This window comes from Talpa europaea, assembly GCF_964194135.1.
Source record: "Talpa europaea genome assembly, chromosome: 15".
NCBI classification, from domain to species: domain Eukaryota; kingdom Metazoa; phylum Chordata; class Mammalia; order Eulipotyphla; family Talpidae; genus Talpa; species Talpa europaea.
In genome coordinates this window covers 62659853-62679421 of record NC_140083.1, presented here as the reverse complement: position 1 = coordinate 62679421, position 19569 = coordinate 62659853, and the positions used below count along the sequence as shown (strand labels likewise).

General features: G+C 40.7%; 1 protein-coding gene across 2 annotated transcripts in view; it reads right to left on the bottom strand.

The window, feature by feature from the left end:
• DUSP16 (dual specificity phosphatase 16) overlaps positions 1-18249 on the bottom strand; it is a gene marked incomplete at its 5' end in the record, with an annotated part of 36372 nt that extends 18123 nt beyond the window's left edge. For both annotated transcript variants that reach the window (XM_084255120.1, XM_084255121.1), the window contains 2 exons: positions 16952-17090; positions 18022-18249. In XM_084255120.1, the coding sequence (XP_084111246.1) occupies positions 16952-17090; positions 18022-18249 (367 nt within the window). The remainder of the gene's footprint in view (positions 1-16951; positions 17091-18021) is intronic.
• Positions 18250-19569: the final 1320 nt, after the last annotated feature.

The window sequence follows — 19569 nt, the reverse complement described above, 5'->3', positions numbered from 1 at the left end:
TTTTTTTTTTTATAAATTTTATTGTTATATTCCCCATACAATTGCAGCCCCCCATTCTGACCCCAATCCCTCCCCTCCCGCCCCCGCCCCCCTAAAAGTGTCTCTGGTTCATAGTTTTTTGTTGATTTTGATTTTCACTTTCTTATAGTTATTCATTTTCCTGGTCCCTTATTTAAGTTTTCTAGATTCCTGCTATGAGTGAGACCATCCGGTATTTTTCTTTTTCTTTTTGGCTTATTTCGCTGAGCATGATCCCTTCCAGCGCCATCCATGTTGCTGCAAATTGCATGTGTTTATCTTTTTTGAATGCTGAGTAATATTCCATGGTATATATGTACCACATCTTCTTGATCCAGTCATCTATTTTTGGGCATTTGGGTTGTTTCCAAAGCTTAGCTATTGTAAACAGTGCTGCTATAAACATAGGGGTGCAGGTGTTCTTTGGAATTGATGTTTCTGTGTCCTTTGGAAACCCCAAGTAGCTTTGAGTGACTGACAAGGCCTTCAGAATCCACACTGGTGCAGTTTCATTTCATACCATTTCTTCCAAGCCTGTACTCTGTCTACACAGAATTCACTGTTATGTCACACGTTCCTGCTGTCCTCCTGCCCAGGAACAGCCTCCTGGTGTACACATGGCACACAAGCCACACACGAGTGTCCTGCCATCATTCAGCAGGGAGGGCACACAGGCTCTTGTAGGTGATCTCACAGCCTAGCTTCACCGTTTTTGTCTGACGTGAGCAAGGTCTTTAAACCCTTCGACTATTAATTTTCCTCTCAATAACATGGGCGTAGAGATCACCCCTGCCTCAGTCATTGAGGGGATTAAATTAGTTAAATCAAGTAAAGAACTTTGAGCCTGGCGGTGGAGTCAGGAAGTATCAATGATCACTGTTTCCACAGAGGGGTCGCCATTGAGAAGCCCACCTCACATGGGAGGCCTCTCTCCATCCTCCATCCTCGAGCAAACTGTTTAGCTATACTTTCACATTCAGCTGAGACACCAAGTGAAATGGTTACATTTCCCAAAATGTGCCCCAGCATCCTGCCAAGAAAGGAGACTGGTCCAAAAAGTAAGCAAATACTGCATATCCCCTCTCTCTGGGCCACTTAGAACACACATTAGCATGTTAAAGGCTCCGAAAAAGCATCTCTGAAGAAAATGGTTTATTTCAATTAATTCAAATAAGTTTCCCAAACTTTTTTTCCAGGACGGAATTCCCCAACCCGTTCTCTGCCACCTCTCCCCAATCTATTAAGAGTTCGATTACATATATACTAGATTCACAGTTAAGGCCACTGCAATCACTGAATGGAGTCAAGTAGAAATCTTACACCTACAAATACAGCCCAGGGGCAATCTCAGAAAGAGTATCCTATGGTGACCACACCTGATGGGAGAAATCCTAGACTGTCAAAAAATTAACAAGGATGTAAAAACAATGGAAAAAATAAGTGAAAAATAAATATAAATTTTTTTAATAGAGGCATGTTTTATTTATTTATTTGTTTGTTTGTTTGTTTGTTTTGTTTATACATGCACTGGGTACAGTCAGAAGCGCGGGAGGGTAAGAGAATTCACCAGAGCCAGAGCGGGGAGCAGAGCAGGCAGAAGGACTGAAGTACACTGCTGAGGGGAGCAGCGGGCAGCAGGAGAGGTCTGCACGCCATGTGGGACCCTCCTCTGGTGGCCGGGGAGCAGCCGGGGATCGAACCGGCTTCGCAACCCAGCGCTCAACCGCTGCGCCACCGGGGAGGTCCAGAAATATAAATTAAAAAAAAAAAGCATTAGCTAATAATGCCACAGGTAGACGAGCATCACTGTTTTGACTTTATAAATATTTTGTTTCTACTACTTTTCAGTCCCACTACTGCCTAATAGTTATTTAAGGTGAGGTTTCTCCCCCAAAGTGGTTCTTGTAAAAATTAATGTTAGAGAGGCTCATCATTCTTTGCCTCTCTTACAACTACCCCACACAGTCACTGACAGACACTATTTTGATTATAATTTAACTGTATGAGTTTGCATTTTAACTTGTATTAACTCCTGTGGTTTGGCTGCTTTTTCAAGAACTGTTTTTGTTTTTTTTCTATTCTGGGTCCAAAACATTCCACGGGATGGTCTCTTATTTAAATCCAACAAAACTGTATTCTAGTAAATGTTCTCAGAGAAAGGATAAACCAGACAACCCAAGGAAACTGCCCCTGAATTCCATTTTAAATGTATAATCATACTTACAAATAAGTAATCATAGAACTACTGAATGTTCACTGTGTGACAAGCATTGCTCTATGCCCTTTCCAAGTATTTATTCAATCTATGAATTCAACTGCTCTATTTTTTTTTTTTTTAACAGATAATAGAGGTACAGAAAGACTCCACTGGTAACAAGGAGAGTGGAAAGACTGAGCCCACACCGTGAGATTGCACTCTCAATCTCTGTGCCACAATATTTCTCTACTCACTAGAGAATTCACTTCAGTTCTCTCCAGGTTGCAGGGACAATCCTGCTGGTGTCAAAGGGGTCCTGCCCTCACCAACCACGGGGGCTGACATGGTCTCAATACCGGGAGAAAATGGCCACAGGCCTTTCTCAACTCAATGGAAAAGTTTTCCCTCAAAGCTATCTGGTTCAATGAGGGAGAAAAAAAGGGAAGGAGGTCAGGCACACCAGAGACACAAGAGCTTCTTTAAATGCACGTCACAAGAAACCTGACAGATGAGCGAGGTAAAAGACAAACAGAGCCATTGGCTTGCTGGTGACCACCTTCTGCGAGCTGGCAGTGAGGCTGAGGCTGGGACAGAGGGCTCTTGAGCTGGCCTCCACACAATGGCTATCAGAGGGGTTGCAATTCGGTGACAATCCTGACCCAAGTCAGTCAGCCGGGGCCCATCCTGGGCATTCATAAGTACAGTGATCCTCAGTCACCTTAACTATGGCACATCTCAAAAGCGAGTGTGGTCCTAGAAAATTTGAAGCCAGCACCAAAATAAATGAAAGCATTCTAAAAACACGTTTCAGCCTCAAAACCAGTAAAAAGCCAAGCAACAGCAATAACTTGTTATAAAATACAACAAAAAACAAAAAGAAACCCTTTTCATGAATCTTTTCAGCTGATCTCTAGCCCAAATCAGAAGAGCCTTCATATCATTTAGCAGATTTTGCTGAAATCGAGTTATTCATTTAGTGCTCAGCCTGGCTCACAATGTCCCTAACCATGGCTCCTAGTCACTTCCAGAAAACAATGCCTCAGCCAAAAAGTCCATTTTCCCTGATGTTATCTGTGACAGTGTTCCACTCCACCGACATCCTCCTCCATTGACAGCTTTTTCCATTCACTGACCTTTCATTCATTGTTGCACTCTAGTGACCCCAGTTTCATTTTGCTAATTAACAACAGATGAGACACTGCCTGGTTTCTCCCAGCCCATGAAAAACTATCTATGGTCTCATCAGCAACTCAGTTTTGAACTATGTCCACAATGGCCTTCTTCCTCTTACAAAGCAGATCTGCATCGGAATTCATTATGTCACATCCAGCTGACAGATGCATGGAGTCACAACTGTGTCCCACAGACCCCACCTTAGATTCTGTTGCAGGAAGACACAACAGCAGTTCATTATTCTTTGTTTACTGTGAAAAGCAATACTGAAAAACTGATTAGCTGCTTGAAAAAGTTTTAAAATAACTTTTGAATTTCAAGGATTTCATTCATGGTTCCAACTTGCCAAGTGTCTCCTAGTCCAGGATTTTATGCCATTCATCACCTGGGACTACAAACAATAGCAAGTTGCATAACCCACATTTGCTTCCCTGAGAGAGACCTGACACTAGGAATGGCTGTATCTGCTTTTCCCCTGATGCTAGATATATGAGTAAGATGTGTTCGATGCAGACACCCCTAATCTGCAGAGAAAAGGGGTTGGGAAGACCTGTAGACAGAGGCACATAGACACCATTGTCCTCTACAGATTTGGATGGACAGGCAGATAATCTACAGTGTTAAAATCCACATTTGTTTGTTGGTCTCCCACAAATCTGTCCACTAGAATACATGTTCATGAACAAAAGTACATATTGCGTTATCAGAAAAGTCATGACGTATTTTTTTCTATGCAAAATGCATCATGACTTCTCTGACAACCTAATATATATTACTTTGGACAGAGAAAACATTTGGTAAAGCTTAAGCGCATTCATAATTTATATACCACTTTATTCTAATTCCACCAAGTTTCTTAAAAGCATCTCTCTCACAATTTGATGACCCACCATTCAATTTGTGGGGGGAAAAATCTGCCAAGTAAAACAAAATGCATTTAATAGCTCTAATGAACAATTCTGTAAGTCACTCCTTTCTCTTCCCTTTGAGCCTTGTAACTGGTTATAAATCAGTTTGGTGTTTTTTTTGTTTGTTTGTTTGTTTGTTTTTAATGAGAGGGTACTTATATAAAACAAAAGCAGCCCTTTACTATATCTTAGAGATATTAAAAAATTTTTTTAATCTTAAATTCTAAAAACAGATCCCTATCCTTTCAGTCAAACTAGAGATAAATAATTTCTTTACAGTTGGTTCACTGCAGGCAAAAAGAGGATTTCTCCATTTATGCTTCAGTTAGGAAGCAAGCTGACAGCTTTACCAATGGACAGAGTTGCCCAAAGTAGGAAGGAAGAATTAAAGGCAACTAACTTCCCCCATATTGTGAATTCGGCAGCTACAGACAAAAATCATATTTATAACAAAGTTTGACTTTATGGAAGATATTTTTATAAAAAGCCATATGCAAATTGAATTTTTTATACTAAATCATTTTTATTCAGCTTGTATAATTTTCAGTTTTAAAATACAGTTCTCATGTAGTTTCATCTTTTGGTAAAACAAAAACTCCATTTATGTGACAAATACAACCCATTTGTTTGGGAAGACGTATGGCAAGAACTTGGCAGAACATACAGGAAGAATTTAAGTGGAGTACACCTGTACCTATGGGGAGCTGTTCTCTCCAGAGTGGAGATAAAATCTGCTGCATTACAGATGACAAAAAGGAGACAACTCTGATATTAGAAACTGAAATGTTGAAATATATATCTGAACAGCTCCTAAGAGCAATCAAATGATTTTATGCTAATTTAGTCTGAACTTTACACTTTATCTTAGCCAAAAGGCCGAGAAGCAATTAGTCTGAATTTTAGAGAATTTTTTCTCTAGTCACTTAACAGATTATTCAAGTGACAAATCTTCCAGGGCCAGCAATCTGCATATACATGGAGAGTTGACATTAGTTAAATGAAAAGTAAGGGCCACATAATTGTGTACCCCCAAAGAGAGAAAACAAAATGTGTAACTGTAATACTGCAGGGTATACAGGTTGTCTGAAGCCAAACCACACAATCATTTCCAAGAATGTAGAGAACATAGCATATTTTTTCTCAACCACATTAGTAGCATCTATGTCCTATTTTAGGATGAACAATTTCACATACACAACAAATGAATTAAAAAATTTCAAGTACTAGCAGTAAAAAATCATGAAATACTAAAATAATGCAACTGATCATTTCTTGTGATTCCAAATAGCTACATCTGAATTGTTCCTCAAGATACAATGATCTAGATCATGACCGGATCAAGAAGATGTGGTATATATACACAATGGAATATTACTCAGCAATCAAAAAAAAAAACCTCATGCAATTTGCAGCAACATGGATGGAGCTGGAAGGGATCATGCTCAGTGAAATAAGTCAGAAAGAAAAAGAAAAATACCGGATGACCTCACTCATAGCAGGAATTTAGAAAACCTAAATAAGGGACCAGGAAAAAGACTAATTGCAATATAGTAAAAATCAAAATCAACAAGCAATTATAGACCAGAGACACACTACAGTGGGAGGCGGGGGGAGGAGAAGAGGGATTAGGGTCAGAATAAGGCAGTGGGAATTGTATGGGGAATATAACCAAAATGAAAATGCATACATTATGCAAAAATGAAAAATGATGTAAGAATTAATGATGTAAGAATAAAATAAAAAAAATGATGATCTAGATCAATTCAATTGGCAAAATCCAGAATGTTGTTTAATAAAAGAGGCTTCAGAAGATGTAGCTTGATAGCTATTTTGCTGATGTTTCAAACTGGCAATACCTAACTAAGCCCAGAAACTCCTTTTAAAACACACACACACAGCCAGGACTCTTAATGCCCTCAGACAAACAAAGATTGTTCTAAAGAGTGCAACAGAATAACCAATTAAATGGAATATGGCCTTAATCCACCACTTGGCTGAAAAAAACCTACAAGCTCTGTAAGCAGGACAGCCAGATTCACAGAGGCAGCCCCCACTGACACTGTCCTCCAGTGACTGTAAGGGATCAAGACAACAGCATCTGGGACTCTCTGAGGAGCAAGGACTGAGAAGGCCTCTACTTTCGTCAGCGCAGAGGAGGTGGTTATTAAGGAGATCACATTTGCTCATTTTCACCTGAAAAATAAGGACTTCCAAGTTTGTCTTTCAGGGCTTGATGTCCCAAATTCCACTCTAACATTTCAAATTCTTACATTTTCAACACCCTTTGGTCATTTTCACTTGAAAGACTTACTGACATTTCTAAAATAAATGAGAGCCAGGATCTCCCACTCTTCTGTTACGCACATTAGCCTCTTTCCTGCTCATGTTCCCCATTCTCCATCATTGCGGCGACGTTCTGTTGGCATGCCAGCACGCTGATTTGTCTCTAGTATGTCTCTGCTGGCCGCTGCCACCGCCCTAGTCCAGGACCCTTGCATCTCATTCTTAGGTAGATTTGTAACACCTCTGAACCACTTTTCTGTTTCTTTTTCTAATTCATTTCTACTCTGCTGCCAGATTAAGAATCCTGAAATAAAGTTTTGTTATATTTTCTGCTCTCAAATACCCATTATAAAAAAATTCCTACCAATCCATTGAAAACCCTTCATAATCCAATGCTAATCTATTATCCAGCCTGTTTTCACTGAAATGTAAGAATTAATATTAATTCTTATGTAGGGTGCCAGTACCCTACATAACAGCAAATAGATCACTTGACATAATACACCTGTGCTCTCCCTTCTCAGGCCTTCGGCAATTCAGTCTTTTCAGCCCATTTTGTATTTCCCTCCAAACCACAAGCAAGCTCAAGTTACAGCTCTATGATAGCAGTATATTCCAAAATTCTTTTTATCACGAAGAGTAAAATACATTTTTTGTCAAGAACCTTCTGAACAACACATATACTGACCACTGCATCAAGTTTCACTATATAATCTTCCCTTACAATGTGAGGTGCTTTCTGATAGTTTTAAACTCTATTTTGTCATACTTAAAAAAAAATATCTTCCCATACCAGCATATCTGGGCAGGCCTTGCCAACTGAGAACTTCTATCAAATTTAAAGCAATCATCTGGTGGTAATTATGTGTGTAAGACGGAGAGACCTCTTCATTTTCTAGCTACAAAACATTGTGCACTGCTTGTGAATAAGAATTATATCTTATACACCTTTGGAATTGTCTCATCATTTAGCATATTGCTTGGCACATAATTAGAATTCAATAAATGTTTATTGAATCCTTCCTTGTTACAAATGAATAGCTGTTGATGGACATAAGACTTGTGTATTTTTGGTGTTCAAAGGATTTCCTGGTTCCATTCAAAGCCGAAAGTTATGTTGGCATGGGTGGGGACCCAGAATCTGCTTCCTATTCCTGGATCACAATGCCCCAAAAGACTCTCAGGGTAAGAAAGAAGGTCCAGGGCAAAAAAAAAATTGCTTTTCTGTTACTAGTGGAAAAAAGAATAGCTGAATGAGGATTCAGAGCAACATCGAATCCTCAGTGTGTTTCTGCCACAGCCAGGGGACTACACATCAAAGGAGAAGAGGGAAATTTTTTTCTGGAGCTCCTTAGTGGCTCAGGATTCCGATAGCAGCACCAAAGCGCAAGGAACAGGGGCACGGGCCTTACAGGACGAACAGACCAACCACAGTCACACTCTTGGTGTCTGCTGGATGAGCCTACAGTGATCATCACAGGGCTCATCACAATGAGATGATCAGTCAGGGGGAAACTATGAGTCAAAAGGAAAAGGAATATGAGTCTGGTCTCTGGAGAATGACTCCAAAGAATCAAATTTGACTAAACTGTAAAGTGTCCGTGAATCACTAGACAACTCATTTCTCAGGCCTTTCTCTATGAAGCTCAGAGTGCTCTGATCTCTGGCAGGAGGTTTTCGGATGCTAAGACTTCTGTGTCTCGCCTTCTAGAGACAGTGTTCCTCTTTGGCAAACTGCACAGCTTCCCAGGAGACTTCACAGAGCAGTGAGGAAGGGAAGGATACCTGTCCAGTCAGCCCACTGCCGCCAGAGTACCCTGGAGTTCACACAAGTTCAAAAAGACACTGAGTGAGCACCTACTGTGAGCTGGACCCAGTGCTGGGCAACAGGCACAGTGGTGACCAAGCCAATGCCCACTCAGGGACTGATAAGCTTAGGAGGATGAACTTTAACCATATCATCAGATAAATCATTAATGTTGTTAAATGGCAAAAGGAGTGTGTATAACAGAGGAAAGCAACTTGGCCTGGTTGCTAGGGAAGGCTTGGCAACCACACTGAATCCAGAAGGAGACACCTAGGTAAGTGGTGGAGAGGAGGAAGCTCAAGGCAGCAGAGAGAGAATCTCTGTGCAGTCTAGAGAGACTGATCCTGCAGAAACAGAGCAATGAGCTCAGGCCTGCAGAGTTGAAATAATCAGAAAACACACTGAGGACTTAAAGTGGCATCTGATGAAGTTAAAGGGGCAGGCAGCACCCAACCACTGCAGGGCCTGGTGAGTCCATTAAGGACCTTAGAATTTACCCTAACAGGACTGAAGCATACTAAAGTGGGGGGGGTGAGGTAATCTGGCTGACATTCTAAAATTAAAAATAAAATAAAAACAAAACATTGGCTACAGTGTGAGTGGCAAGTCAAAGGATGTGAGCAGACCAGTTAGGCAGCTCCTGGAGCTATAGAGGGAGGGTAATGTTGGCTTGACGTGGTTGGTGGCATAAGAGGAGGAAAGCAGACAGACCCGACAGGTCAAAGAAAGATCTAGAGTCTAAAAAATGACAACTGTGGTCACCAAACCTCCAGTGGCTCACAATGTCCCCTTCTGCTTTAAAAAATTCACCTAATTTGATCTCATTTTCCATTCCTCTCCTTCACAATAAAGTCTGCTTATTGTCCTTTAAAATCTATGTTCATTCCTGACATTTTTTAATCATGCTTTCTCCTACAATTAGAATGCCAAGGTCCGTCCCTACCCAAATCTTATTCATCTTTCAAGGTTCAATGAAAATTCCAATGTCATCATCAAATCTTCCCCAATTTCTGTGGACTACAAGAACTCGTCCTTATCACTATATCAAATAGCTTAGCACATGATCATATACTTTCCAGCTTCATCTACAGTAAACATGTTTCCCCAAATGAACCGTTAGGTGGGTAAGCTCAAGGGCAGGGACAGGCCTCTTGCTTTTCTGGTACCCACCCACCAGCCAGCGCCCCACCCAGGCCCAGCCACAGAAATGCCCATAAACTAAGGGGCTGAGAGGCTGATTGAATGAAGAGGCCAAGGAATATGCCTGACTTGGCAAGTCTCCAGAGTACACAGATGACAGAGGCCAGGGAAGGCTGATGTCACTGCTGTCACCAAGGATGCTTTGGTTTTGTGCAAAATATCAGGATAAGGGACCAAGGAACTATCTTTAGTCTTGTCTCTAGTCCATTTTTGAAAAAGACTCAGCCTCGGGCATTATGGCTTGGCTACTGGGAGCTAGGAAGGGACACAGACTGGCTTACCACACTGGCAGGTAGCAATTGGAGAAAAGATGATCCAATTTGAATAACCTCATGCCAACGGAGGCTCGGCAAAGACGTGGCAACCAGTGGGTAAAACAACACCTATTTTTAGTCTATTTTCAGTGGTTCTTGGTCACTGCAGCTTTTGAAACACAAGACCAGTCAATTCCTAAATAGATACTTCTACTAAAAACCATTAATTTTTATCTCTTGTACCAGCGACAACAGGATTTGAAAAGGAATGACTGAAGATTTCCTCTCTCTAGACAAAGGGACAGAAAAAACCCCAAACTAGATCACAGAACTGATGATAATTGCACAGAAAGTAAAATCTGTAACAAGAAGGATCGAGTTCTTCTCTGTTTCCGTGAGGAAGCACAGTCATTGATTCCATTACACCATAGCTATATAATTTTTATACAGAACTTTTGACTGAATCTAGATCTTGGTTAAACTGAAAATGTGTAGAGTCGATACAGCTTTACTCACTCCAAGTTCTAACTACATTGGCAAACCTAACCCAAAGAGGTATGGATTTGGCCTTTACCCATGGCAAACATTAATCTAAGACTAAATGTTTACAAAAGTTCTTAGGGCTTTACCTAATCCTGCACCTATTAGTAAACACTTAATAAATGGTATCTTCTCCATTATTAGGGATATGTTCAGAATAGTTAGACTTGTATTTGGTGATATCCCTAGCTGACATAATCTAATGCTTTAAAATTGTTTATATACAGTATACTTTGATATATTGCTTCATTTCAAAACTCGTAAAATAAGAATAGGACTCTGATATCCAAAGGCTGAGAAAGAGCTACCAGAAAAAGAGCCTTTCAGGAGTAGCCTGATCCGAGACAGGCACCCTTGATTCCCAGTCCAGCCTCCTGATGAAAGAGAAGGCTCTGGAATTATTAGGGATATAGGTGTGGGGTGCACAGTGAGATCTTGGGAGAGTCACTCAAGGGCCAGTTATTTTCCTTACTTGTAAATGAAAGGACTAAAGTCTGAGATTCACTTATGTTTTATTGGTTTTTCTTTTTTTGTTGTTGTTTTTTGCTGTAGAGTTATCCTGTGGCTCAACACAGGATAGAAATGAGGGTTGCAGAATGAATAAGCTGTCATGGGTTCCTTTTGCCTTTACTCATATGAGTGAAGAAAAAGGATACAATAAACAGTATTCTTCATCTGTAGGCTGATCTTTATTTCTACTAAAGTAACACATTTATTCTCTTTTCTTGTGGTTAGCACAAAAATAAAAGCTTGTTTATTATTTTCAAACTGGTACTCTTAGGAACATAATAGAAAAAAGTAAGTAGAATAAAGTGATACAGAGTGAATAAAAGCCAAGAAACACGATTATTTTTTAAAGAGAACTTGTTTTCTGAAAGTTCAGGAAAAAAGACCAAAAATGTTAATCAGTAAGTCAATGTTGCCGACCATTTGACTTGGTTTTTTTAGCTCATATTTTTTAAAAAGACTATTCATAGAGATGTATTACCTAGTACAATCCTCAACACAGGATCCTTGGTTATAAAATCACTTTATGAAATAAACGTTTATATCACACTTGTTCTGTCACTCCATTCATTTAAATTCTTAAATTTTGCTTTTCAATATGATTGTGGGAAGCCTACATGCCCTCCAACTGTATTTACTCAATAACTGACTTCAAAAAATGTCTTTAAAAAGGCAAAAATGGTTTTGCCATTACCTAACCATTAGTGATGATGGAGAATTTCTCCAAGAGATCCAGATTTATTCTGTTTTGTCAAGATGAAGCTGCTTCTGATCACTAAAGTAATCTTTAATCTTTGGGAGTGAAACAATGCTGTGATTTGCCTTGGCTTGGAGACTTACTACTGGTTAATAGAGAAATCAGCTTACGTTGACATATGTATACGTAAATTATTTAAGATTTATTTATTTATGCATGTAAGAGCTGGGGTACAGGCCAGAGATGCGGGGTGAAAGGATCCACCAGAGACACAGTGGGGAACAGAACAGGCAGACTGACTGAAATACACTGCTGAGGGGAGCAGCAGGCGAAACAGGAGAGGTCTGCTGCACCATGTGGGTAGCTCCCTGGCCGGCCGGGGATTGAACTTGTGCTGCAGAGGCTGCGGATTGCTTCATAGTGCAGTGCTTAACCCCTTGCACCACCAGGGAGGCCTATACATAAATTATTTCACCCATTCTCAGCCAAAGGATTCAAGGAGTTGTATCTTCCTGAGTGTCACTAGATCTTTCGACCTGTTAACTCTAATTAAGCTCAGTACTTAAGGCTCAGACAACATTAGCGTTGTTTAGCCATTGAAGGGTTTTTTTTTTTTTTTTTTTTTTTTTTATAGAGGCATGTTTTCTTTCTTTCTTTATTTGTTTGTTCGTTTTTGTTTATACATGCACTGGGTACAGTCAGAAGCGCGGGAGGGTGAGAGACTTCACCAGAGCCAGAGCGGGGAGCAGAGCAGGCAGAAGGACCGAGGTACACTGCTGAGGGGAGCAGCGGGCAGCAGGAGAGGTCTGCACGCCATGTGGGACCCTCCTCTGGTGGCCGGGAAGCAGCCGGGGATCGAACCGGCGCCGCAGAGGCCGAGGGCAGCTTCGCAACCCAGCGCTCAACCACTGCGCCACCGGGGAGGCCCCATTGAAGGGTTTTTATTAGATCTTAAAATCGTATTTATCTACTTAAATGGATGGAAACATTTGCATATTGGATTCTTTTTCCATAGCAGGTGTGTTTGTTCTCACTAAACAAATACACTTAGCAAATAAATCATTTACTTCAAAACAATTTCAAGTTTTTGTTACACTGAGTTTCATTGCTGTTAATTACTATCACTTATATTCTGAACTAGTAAAAGAAATGATATTGCAAATGGTGCTGGGAAAACTGGGTCGCTACATGCAAAAGAATGAAGCTTGACCACTACCTCACACCATACACAAAAATCAACTCAAAATGGATTAAAGAACTAGACATAAGACCTGAAACCATAAAATATATAGAAGGAAATATAGGCGAAACACTACGTGATTTGCACATCAAAGACATCTTTACAGACACATCACCCAAAGCAGTGATAGTGAAGGCAAAGATAAACAGCTGGGACTACATCAAATTAAAGAGCTTCTGCACAGCAAAAGAGACAATAACAAAAACAAAGAGAAACCCCACCAACTGGGAGAACATTTTTACACCCAACACTAATGATAAAGGACTGATCACAAAAATCTGCAAAGAGCTGATGAGACTCAACAACAACAAAGAAAATAATCCAGTCAAAAAATGGGCAGAAGAGCTAAAAAGAAACTTCTCTGAAGAGGAAATGCAAATGGCCAACAGGCATATGAAAAAATGTTCAACATCACTTGTCATCAGGGAAATGCAAATCAAAACTACCATGAGATACCATCTTACACCAGTGAGAATGGCACATATTAAAAAAACTAGCAACAACAAATGTTGGCGAGAGTGTGGAGAAAAAGGAACTCTTCTGCACTGTTGGTGGGAGTGCAAACTGGTCCAACCACTGTGGAGAGCTGTGTGGAGATTTCTGGACCTACTAAACATAGAGCTTCCATATGATCCAGCAATTCCACTCCTAGGTATTTACCCAAAGGACACAGAAACATCAATTCCAAAGAACACCTGCACCCCTATGTTTATAGCAGCACTGTTTACAATAGCTAAGCTTTGGAAACAACCCAAATGCCCAAAAATAGATGACTGGATCAAGAAGATGTGGTACATATATACCATGGAATATTACTCAGCATTCAAAAAAGATAAACACATGCAATTTGCAGCAACATGGATGGCGCTGGAAGGGATCATGCTCAGCGAAATAAGCCAAAAAGAAAAAGAAAAATACCGGATGGTCTCACTCATAGCAGGAATCTAGAAAACTTAAATAAGGGACCAGGAAAATGAATATAAGAAAGTGAAAATCAAAATCAACAAAAAAACTATGAACCAGAGACACTTTTAGGGGGGCGGGGGCGGGAGGGGAGGGATTGGGGTCAGAATGGGGGGGCTGCAATTGTATGGGGAATATAACAATAAAATTTATAAAAAAAAATAAAAAACACCAAAAAAAAAAAAAAAGAAATGATATTGCATAGAAATAGTAGAAACCTAATTTATGTATCAAATAGTTACTGAAAGTTTATGGGGAACATAAAATGAACATGACAGAGTCCTCAGCTTGAAAAAGAGAATCCAGTAGGGTAGTGAAGTTCACACATGAAAATCATAAATGACAATATAAGGCTTAAAGAAGTGTTTAATAAGATAATGAAAGACTTAGAAAAATAGTATATGGCTATCAAATGAGTCATTTTGTTTAGAATGTGAAGAGGCTTAGAAAAAGGGAAAGTTGGATAGGCCTTAGGACCAGGTCAAGGTCACTGGCCAAGGACACCCACAGATGTGGTCAATATATGCAGAGTCCACTGGAAAAGAGGTCCTATGGTTCAGGTTAGAAGGCTTGGGAATCAGATCTCACTGATGTCCCTGTGGCTTAAAAGAACGCTGTCACTTGGTAGAAGCTGAAATTTACAAATTAGCTCCATCCTGCTTGTTCCCCTACCTCAGAGTCCTCTTTCTCTATAGGAGAACAGGAATAGAACATGAGCCACAGGTCTTTACTTCCATGTCTAATGACCATAAAAACCATCTCACATAGCTGACACTTTCTTCTTGAATAATCTCAGCTGAAAACTTGAAATTGACAGAGAAATTACTTGAAGAAACCACTTGGTCTTTCTGTTAATATGTGCATGTGAGACCAACAGGCATCTCTTAACTGCTGAAGGCAACAGGAGCAGTAAACTTGCCATTTCCTGTAGCACCTGTGAGAAGTGAGCATGCTTTTCCGCAATTATCTCCCCCTTCACTCCCAAGGACATTTTTTTGAAACATGTGTCGATATGTCCTCCTCTCCCACATCCCTGGGATGCCCTCCAAGCAGTTGGTCCTTGGCAAAAAAACCAGGCTGCCAAGCACTGAGGCCAGTCCCCCCCAGCCTTCCCTTCCACTTGTGCTACTTTTCTGTCTACTCTGATGAACAGACTCTCAAACCAAGAGAATATTTAATGCTTCAGAGGTGTTGGATGGTTGGGAGGGGCACTTTCAACCATCCAGAACCTTCTTTTGCTTGTCCTAAGTGACCTGACTGCTCAGAAACTTCCAAACAAGGGAATCCAGGCACTGAGGCTACCTCCTAAACTAAAAAATTGCAGGATTCTAGGCTGCAGAGGGTGATGTACGCTAGCAACATATTTCAAGTATTTGTGCCTGGCCTCAAGAGTCTTTTGTTTAGGCCGAGGCAACATCTCCTGTCTGAAGCAGAGAGTCAAGTCATACGTCCCCAGGCTGATCGAGCTCATAGGACTGAGCCCTTAGTTCCTCACTTCCCCGTGAAGGTCCCTCCCAAGCCACACATGACTAATAACAACTGTCCCATGTAACAAAGGTGTGTGTTTTAGAAAAGGGGAGTAAAGAGGGTTCAAGAAACGAAACACCTGTGGCTACCACCTCAACATACACTCATTCCTCTGTGGTGGGTCTGCTAGGACAAGCTGTCGTGTCAGAGCACCCCATAAGGAGAAAAGTCTTAAACTAGAGCAAGGGGGATCAACACTCATTGTGACAAACATATAAGAAAAACCTTGGCCCCATGAATGAGATTCCAAGGTAAAATCCCTCGTGGTGCCTATAAGCAGCATGAAATGAGTTCCTGAACTCACCTGAGTTGAGTGGAACACAAGTGACACAGTTGTCCCAGGTAACACAGCTGAACTCCCAGTACAACATGTGTCTCCAACAAGAAACAGAGGTTAGTACTACAATTCCCAGATACAGAATCCTGAAAACTGTGTCCAAAGACAAGTTGGCTTCGCTGAAGGATACTGCTGGAGAAATCCAACAGAAGCGCCCCATAAAGGAAAGGTGTGGCAAAAGAGGAAAGGAAGAAACAGGAAGCTACCCCTGTTCCTTAGGAACTGAAACAAAAGCTGATGAGACAGAACTGGAGACCTGGAAATCTCACACCTGCAAGGTGAAAACTGTTAGTTAAGTCGCCAGCTGATTCATCCCATTCTCTTAAAATCAAAATGTTACTCTTTCCACCAATCAATGGTCAATAAAACACCACATTCACTGTATCCTCCTGGCAAGAAAGTACTTACAGTGTGAAAATAGATAGCTATCCACAGTTCGCTTTCTGAGATCTCCCTGTGAAAGGGAGAATCTGCTGAGGTCTCAGAGGGGGCTGTGTGTCATTCAACTGTCTGCCCTACACTGTGATCCAGTGTAACTGGAAGGGCTTTAGGAAGGTTTGCAAGCAAGCCAAGAAAGGATGAACACCCTGGTTTGGAATTTGATGAGCGGGAACTCCCACGCCACCCTCCTTCAGGGCAGATATAAAATGTACTTTATTAAATCATCTGGTTGCTTAGCACTTACAAGTTTAGACTCTTTATTCATTGAAAAAAAAAAAAAAAGAAACAAACCAAAATACACAACTGAATCCGTTTTAAAATAGTTATCCTCGTTATGAGAGGAAAGGATCTGAGAATACGCTCTGCCGGTCTCACTGTTCATAACATGCAAGCATGGCGGGCTTATGGCTGGAGTCTACTTTAATGATGAATGCTAACATTGACTGTTTAATACTGGCCTAGTTTTTATCGGGGTGGAGGGGTGGCATTGGGGGTACTAATAGCAGGAGCTGAGCTGTACGTATTTGGGGCTCTTTGATCACCAGGGAATGGAAAAATACCCAAAAGAAGCCACTGGCTTTGCTCTATCTACATGGCCACATCAACCCATGTGGCCCTTTGGGATAATTAATAGCTAGTTAAGAGGCATTTGGACTAAGTCAAAATTACACTGAGCGATGTGGAAGAATGACAGCATCAGGATATGGGGAAGAGTGATGTCATTGAAAGTTGTAAAGAAATCATGTCAGGCCTTAAGTTCACTGTTGTGATGACCTGTTGCACTTTGAGTCCATAGGTAAAAACTGCTTACACACAGGCTACACGCCTTTTCCAGTGCTCAGTCCCCTCCCAGCCTTACCTGCAAGCAGGTGAACGGAGGAGAAGCTCTTCTCCAGTTTACCCAGAAGTACAGTGAGAAAACAGTCTGAAGACAGAGAGGCCACATCTTGGGAGCTCTGGTCATAAACGACAACCTTCTGACTGCAGTCAATGTCCACCTGAAGGGCAAATGGGAGGCTGTGAAGTGGGAAGGCACCAAGAGCATCCCTTAAATACTGGGGCTGAAAAAGTCTTTGGTTAAAAATCTGATTAAGAATGAAGGACAAACTAAACATGCCCCAAAGATTTAAATGAACTTAAAAAAAAACGCTTTTCTGAGGCAGAATTGGTACCATTTCTTGGCAGATTTGCTCAAAAGCCTTGGTTTTAAATCTTTAACACTATAAAGGGCCAGGCTCACAAAACAAAATAACATGCAAAATAAACACCACGTTCCTTGAGTGTAAAAAATGGTTTCTATATAACAACAAAGAAGTCAGTCATTTAGTAAAATTAAAACATCAACTCATTTTTATTCCCAAAGAAAAGAAATAGCCTTACTACCACAAAGATCCTATTTTGGTCTGCCAGGAATAATTTTCCTTGCAGACAATTTCCTTAAGTTTTGACCAATGTTACCTTCCCACAAATAAAAAAGAAAGCCTTTCTAAATTACTTTCTTTCCCAGGCTCTTAAAAAAGAAAGATTTCTTTTCAGGAAATGTGTGCAGGATCCAAAATAATATATTAATGTACTAATTGTTAATAATCTGTTATGTCAACACATGATTGGTAATCCTTAACAGTATAACGTATTAGTTATTATAACTATTTGTTAAGGTGTAAATTAATAATTTCAGCAAGCCATTAAGAGGACAACATTATCACTCGACCAAATTAAAATAAGTTAACCTTTCCCTAACAGTTAGAGATATCTTTAAATGTGACCACATGGTTAGTAAATTATTTTTAGGTATTCTAAAGTATCAAAATTAAAAAAGCAGCCAAAATTTCCTTGAATTCTATCTCCCCATAAAAATAAGGCTTCAACCAAAATGATTCCCCAGACAATGTGCCCATTTACTTTAAAAAGGAAAAAGAAAGCCTTTACCTTGTGTTTGGCTGAATGCTGGATGAGTTCTGTAATTAGCACTTTGTCTTGTTGCAGCCTTCGCTTCATCAGCTTCGAGCAGTTGATATTAATGGCTTCCAGAATGTGTGATGTATTGTATTCCACAAATGGCCGGCTATCAATCAGCAGCACTTTTTCTGTTCCACTTTCCAGCAGAGCCACCAACCTCTCAGTAACAATTTGAGTTCCAATCATCTCATGGGCCATGACAACAGTAAGTCCTCTTTCCCTCCTCCTCCTCTAATTTGCCACGATGATGTAACGGGGGGGTGAGCTCAAAGGCTCAGCCGCTCCATTGTACTAAAAACGGATGAGGTCAGGCTGGTGGTGACTGGCAAAAGGAGAGTTAAACCCATTTCAGCAAGAGCCCTCCAAGTGAATGTCTCTTTCTCTTTCCCGTGGGTGTGCTCTTGCAAAGGACTCCTTCCACAAAGCAGCCCCTCACATTTGATTCATAAAGAGATGACTGGAATAACCATCCCGCAACAAAAGATGCTCTGGGGCAGCCAGGGCATTACATCACTCCACCTTTGCTCCCTCGCGCCAACAGTTTCACACTGGACTGAAAAGCCTACACGGAGAGAGAGGAAAGAAAACATGGGGTCAAAAAAGAAAAAGCCTCAGATTAGGGAGAGTATTATGATTCAGCATATTTACTCCATTAACCTAATTCCACCCTGAATGCACAGTTTCATTTGGACAAACAAATAAAAGGGATAAACAGGTATGGCTAAATGATTCATTAGTTTCACCTCGAAATATGAAAACCCAAAAAAGACAACAAAAACAAAAAAGACACATAAATGAGGTATAATAACCTGGAGCCCACCATTAAGTAAATTGTGGTATGAAATTAAGAGAGCTATGTATAAAAAGCTGCTTGAATGACTATTATTCCAATTGGGTTTCCTCCATTCTACTTGCTTATTTCTGGAAAATAACACAGTGAACAACAGTCTAGGACCAGGTTAGTAATGCCATATCTTGAGGACAAAAAATTGTTTCTGATGGAGTATCACTGTGATAGTGGGAGTGTGTGCTTGAGAGTGTGTGTGTGTTTATGTGTGTGAGCGGATACACCCACACCCACACCCACCCAGCAAGCCCTTTAAATTGCCCTCATGAAGGAGAAAACAGGCAGGAAAACAGGAAATTCTAAATATCAACTGCCAGTTAAGGAAGAAGGACAAATATAGTTGATACACTTGTCTCACCAACTGTAAAGGTGTATGACCCAGTTGGGAATATGACCCAGTCCCAACCAACATAGTCTCACAGCTCTGCCTACCACACCCCCCACCCCCCTTAGTTGCTTCACCTTCACAGGCTTACCCATCACTTGCTTGTGCCCTTCTTAAGTGAATCACCGAGTCCCAGCCTTTGAAAACCTCACACCTTAACTGAGGCCTCTAGGACCACAACCTACACACACAGAGCCCTTAATACTGGAGCCAGTCCTTCTCTGTTCTTGCCAAACTCCTAAAGTCAACTTGTTTGGTAATGAATACAAGTTGGAGTTTTGTGCCC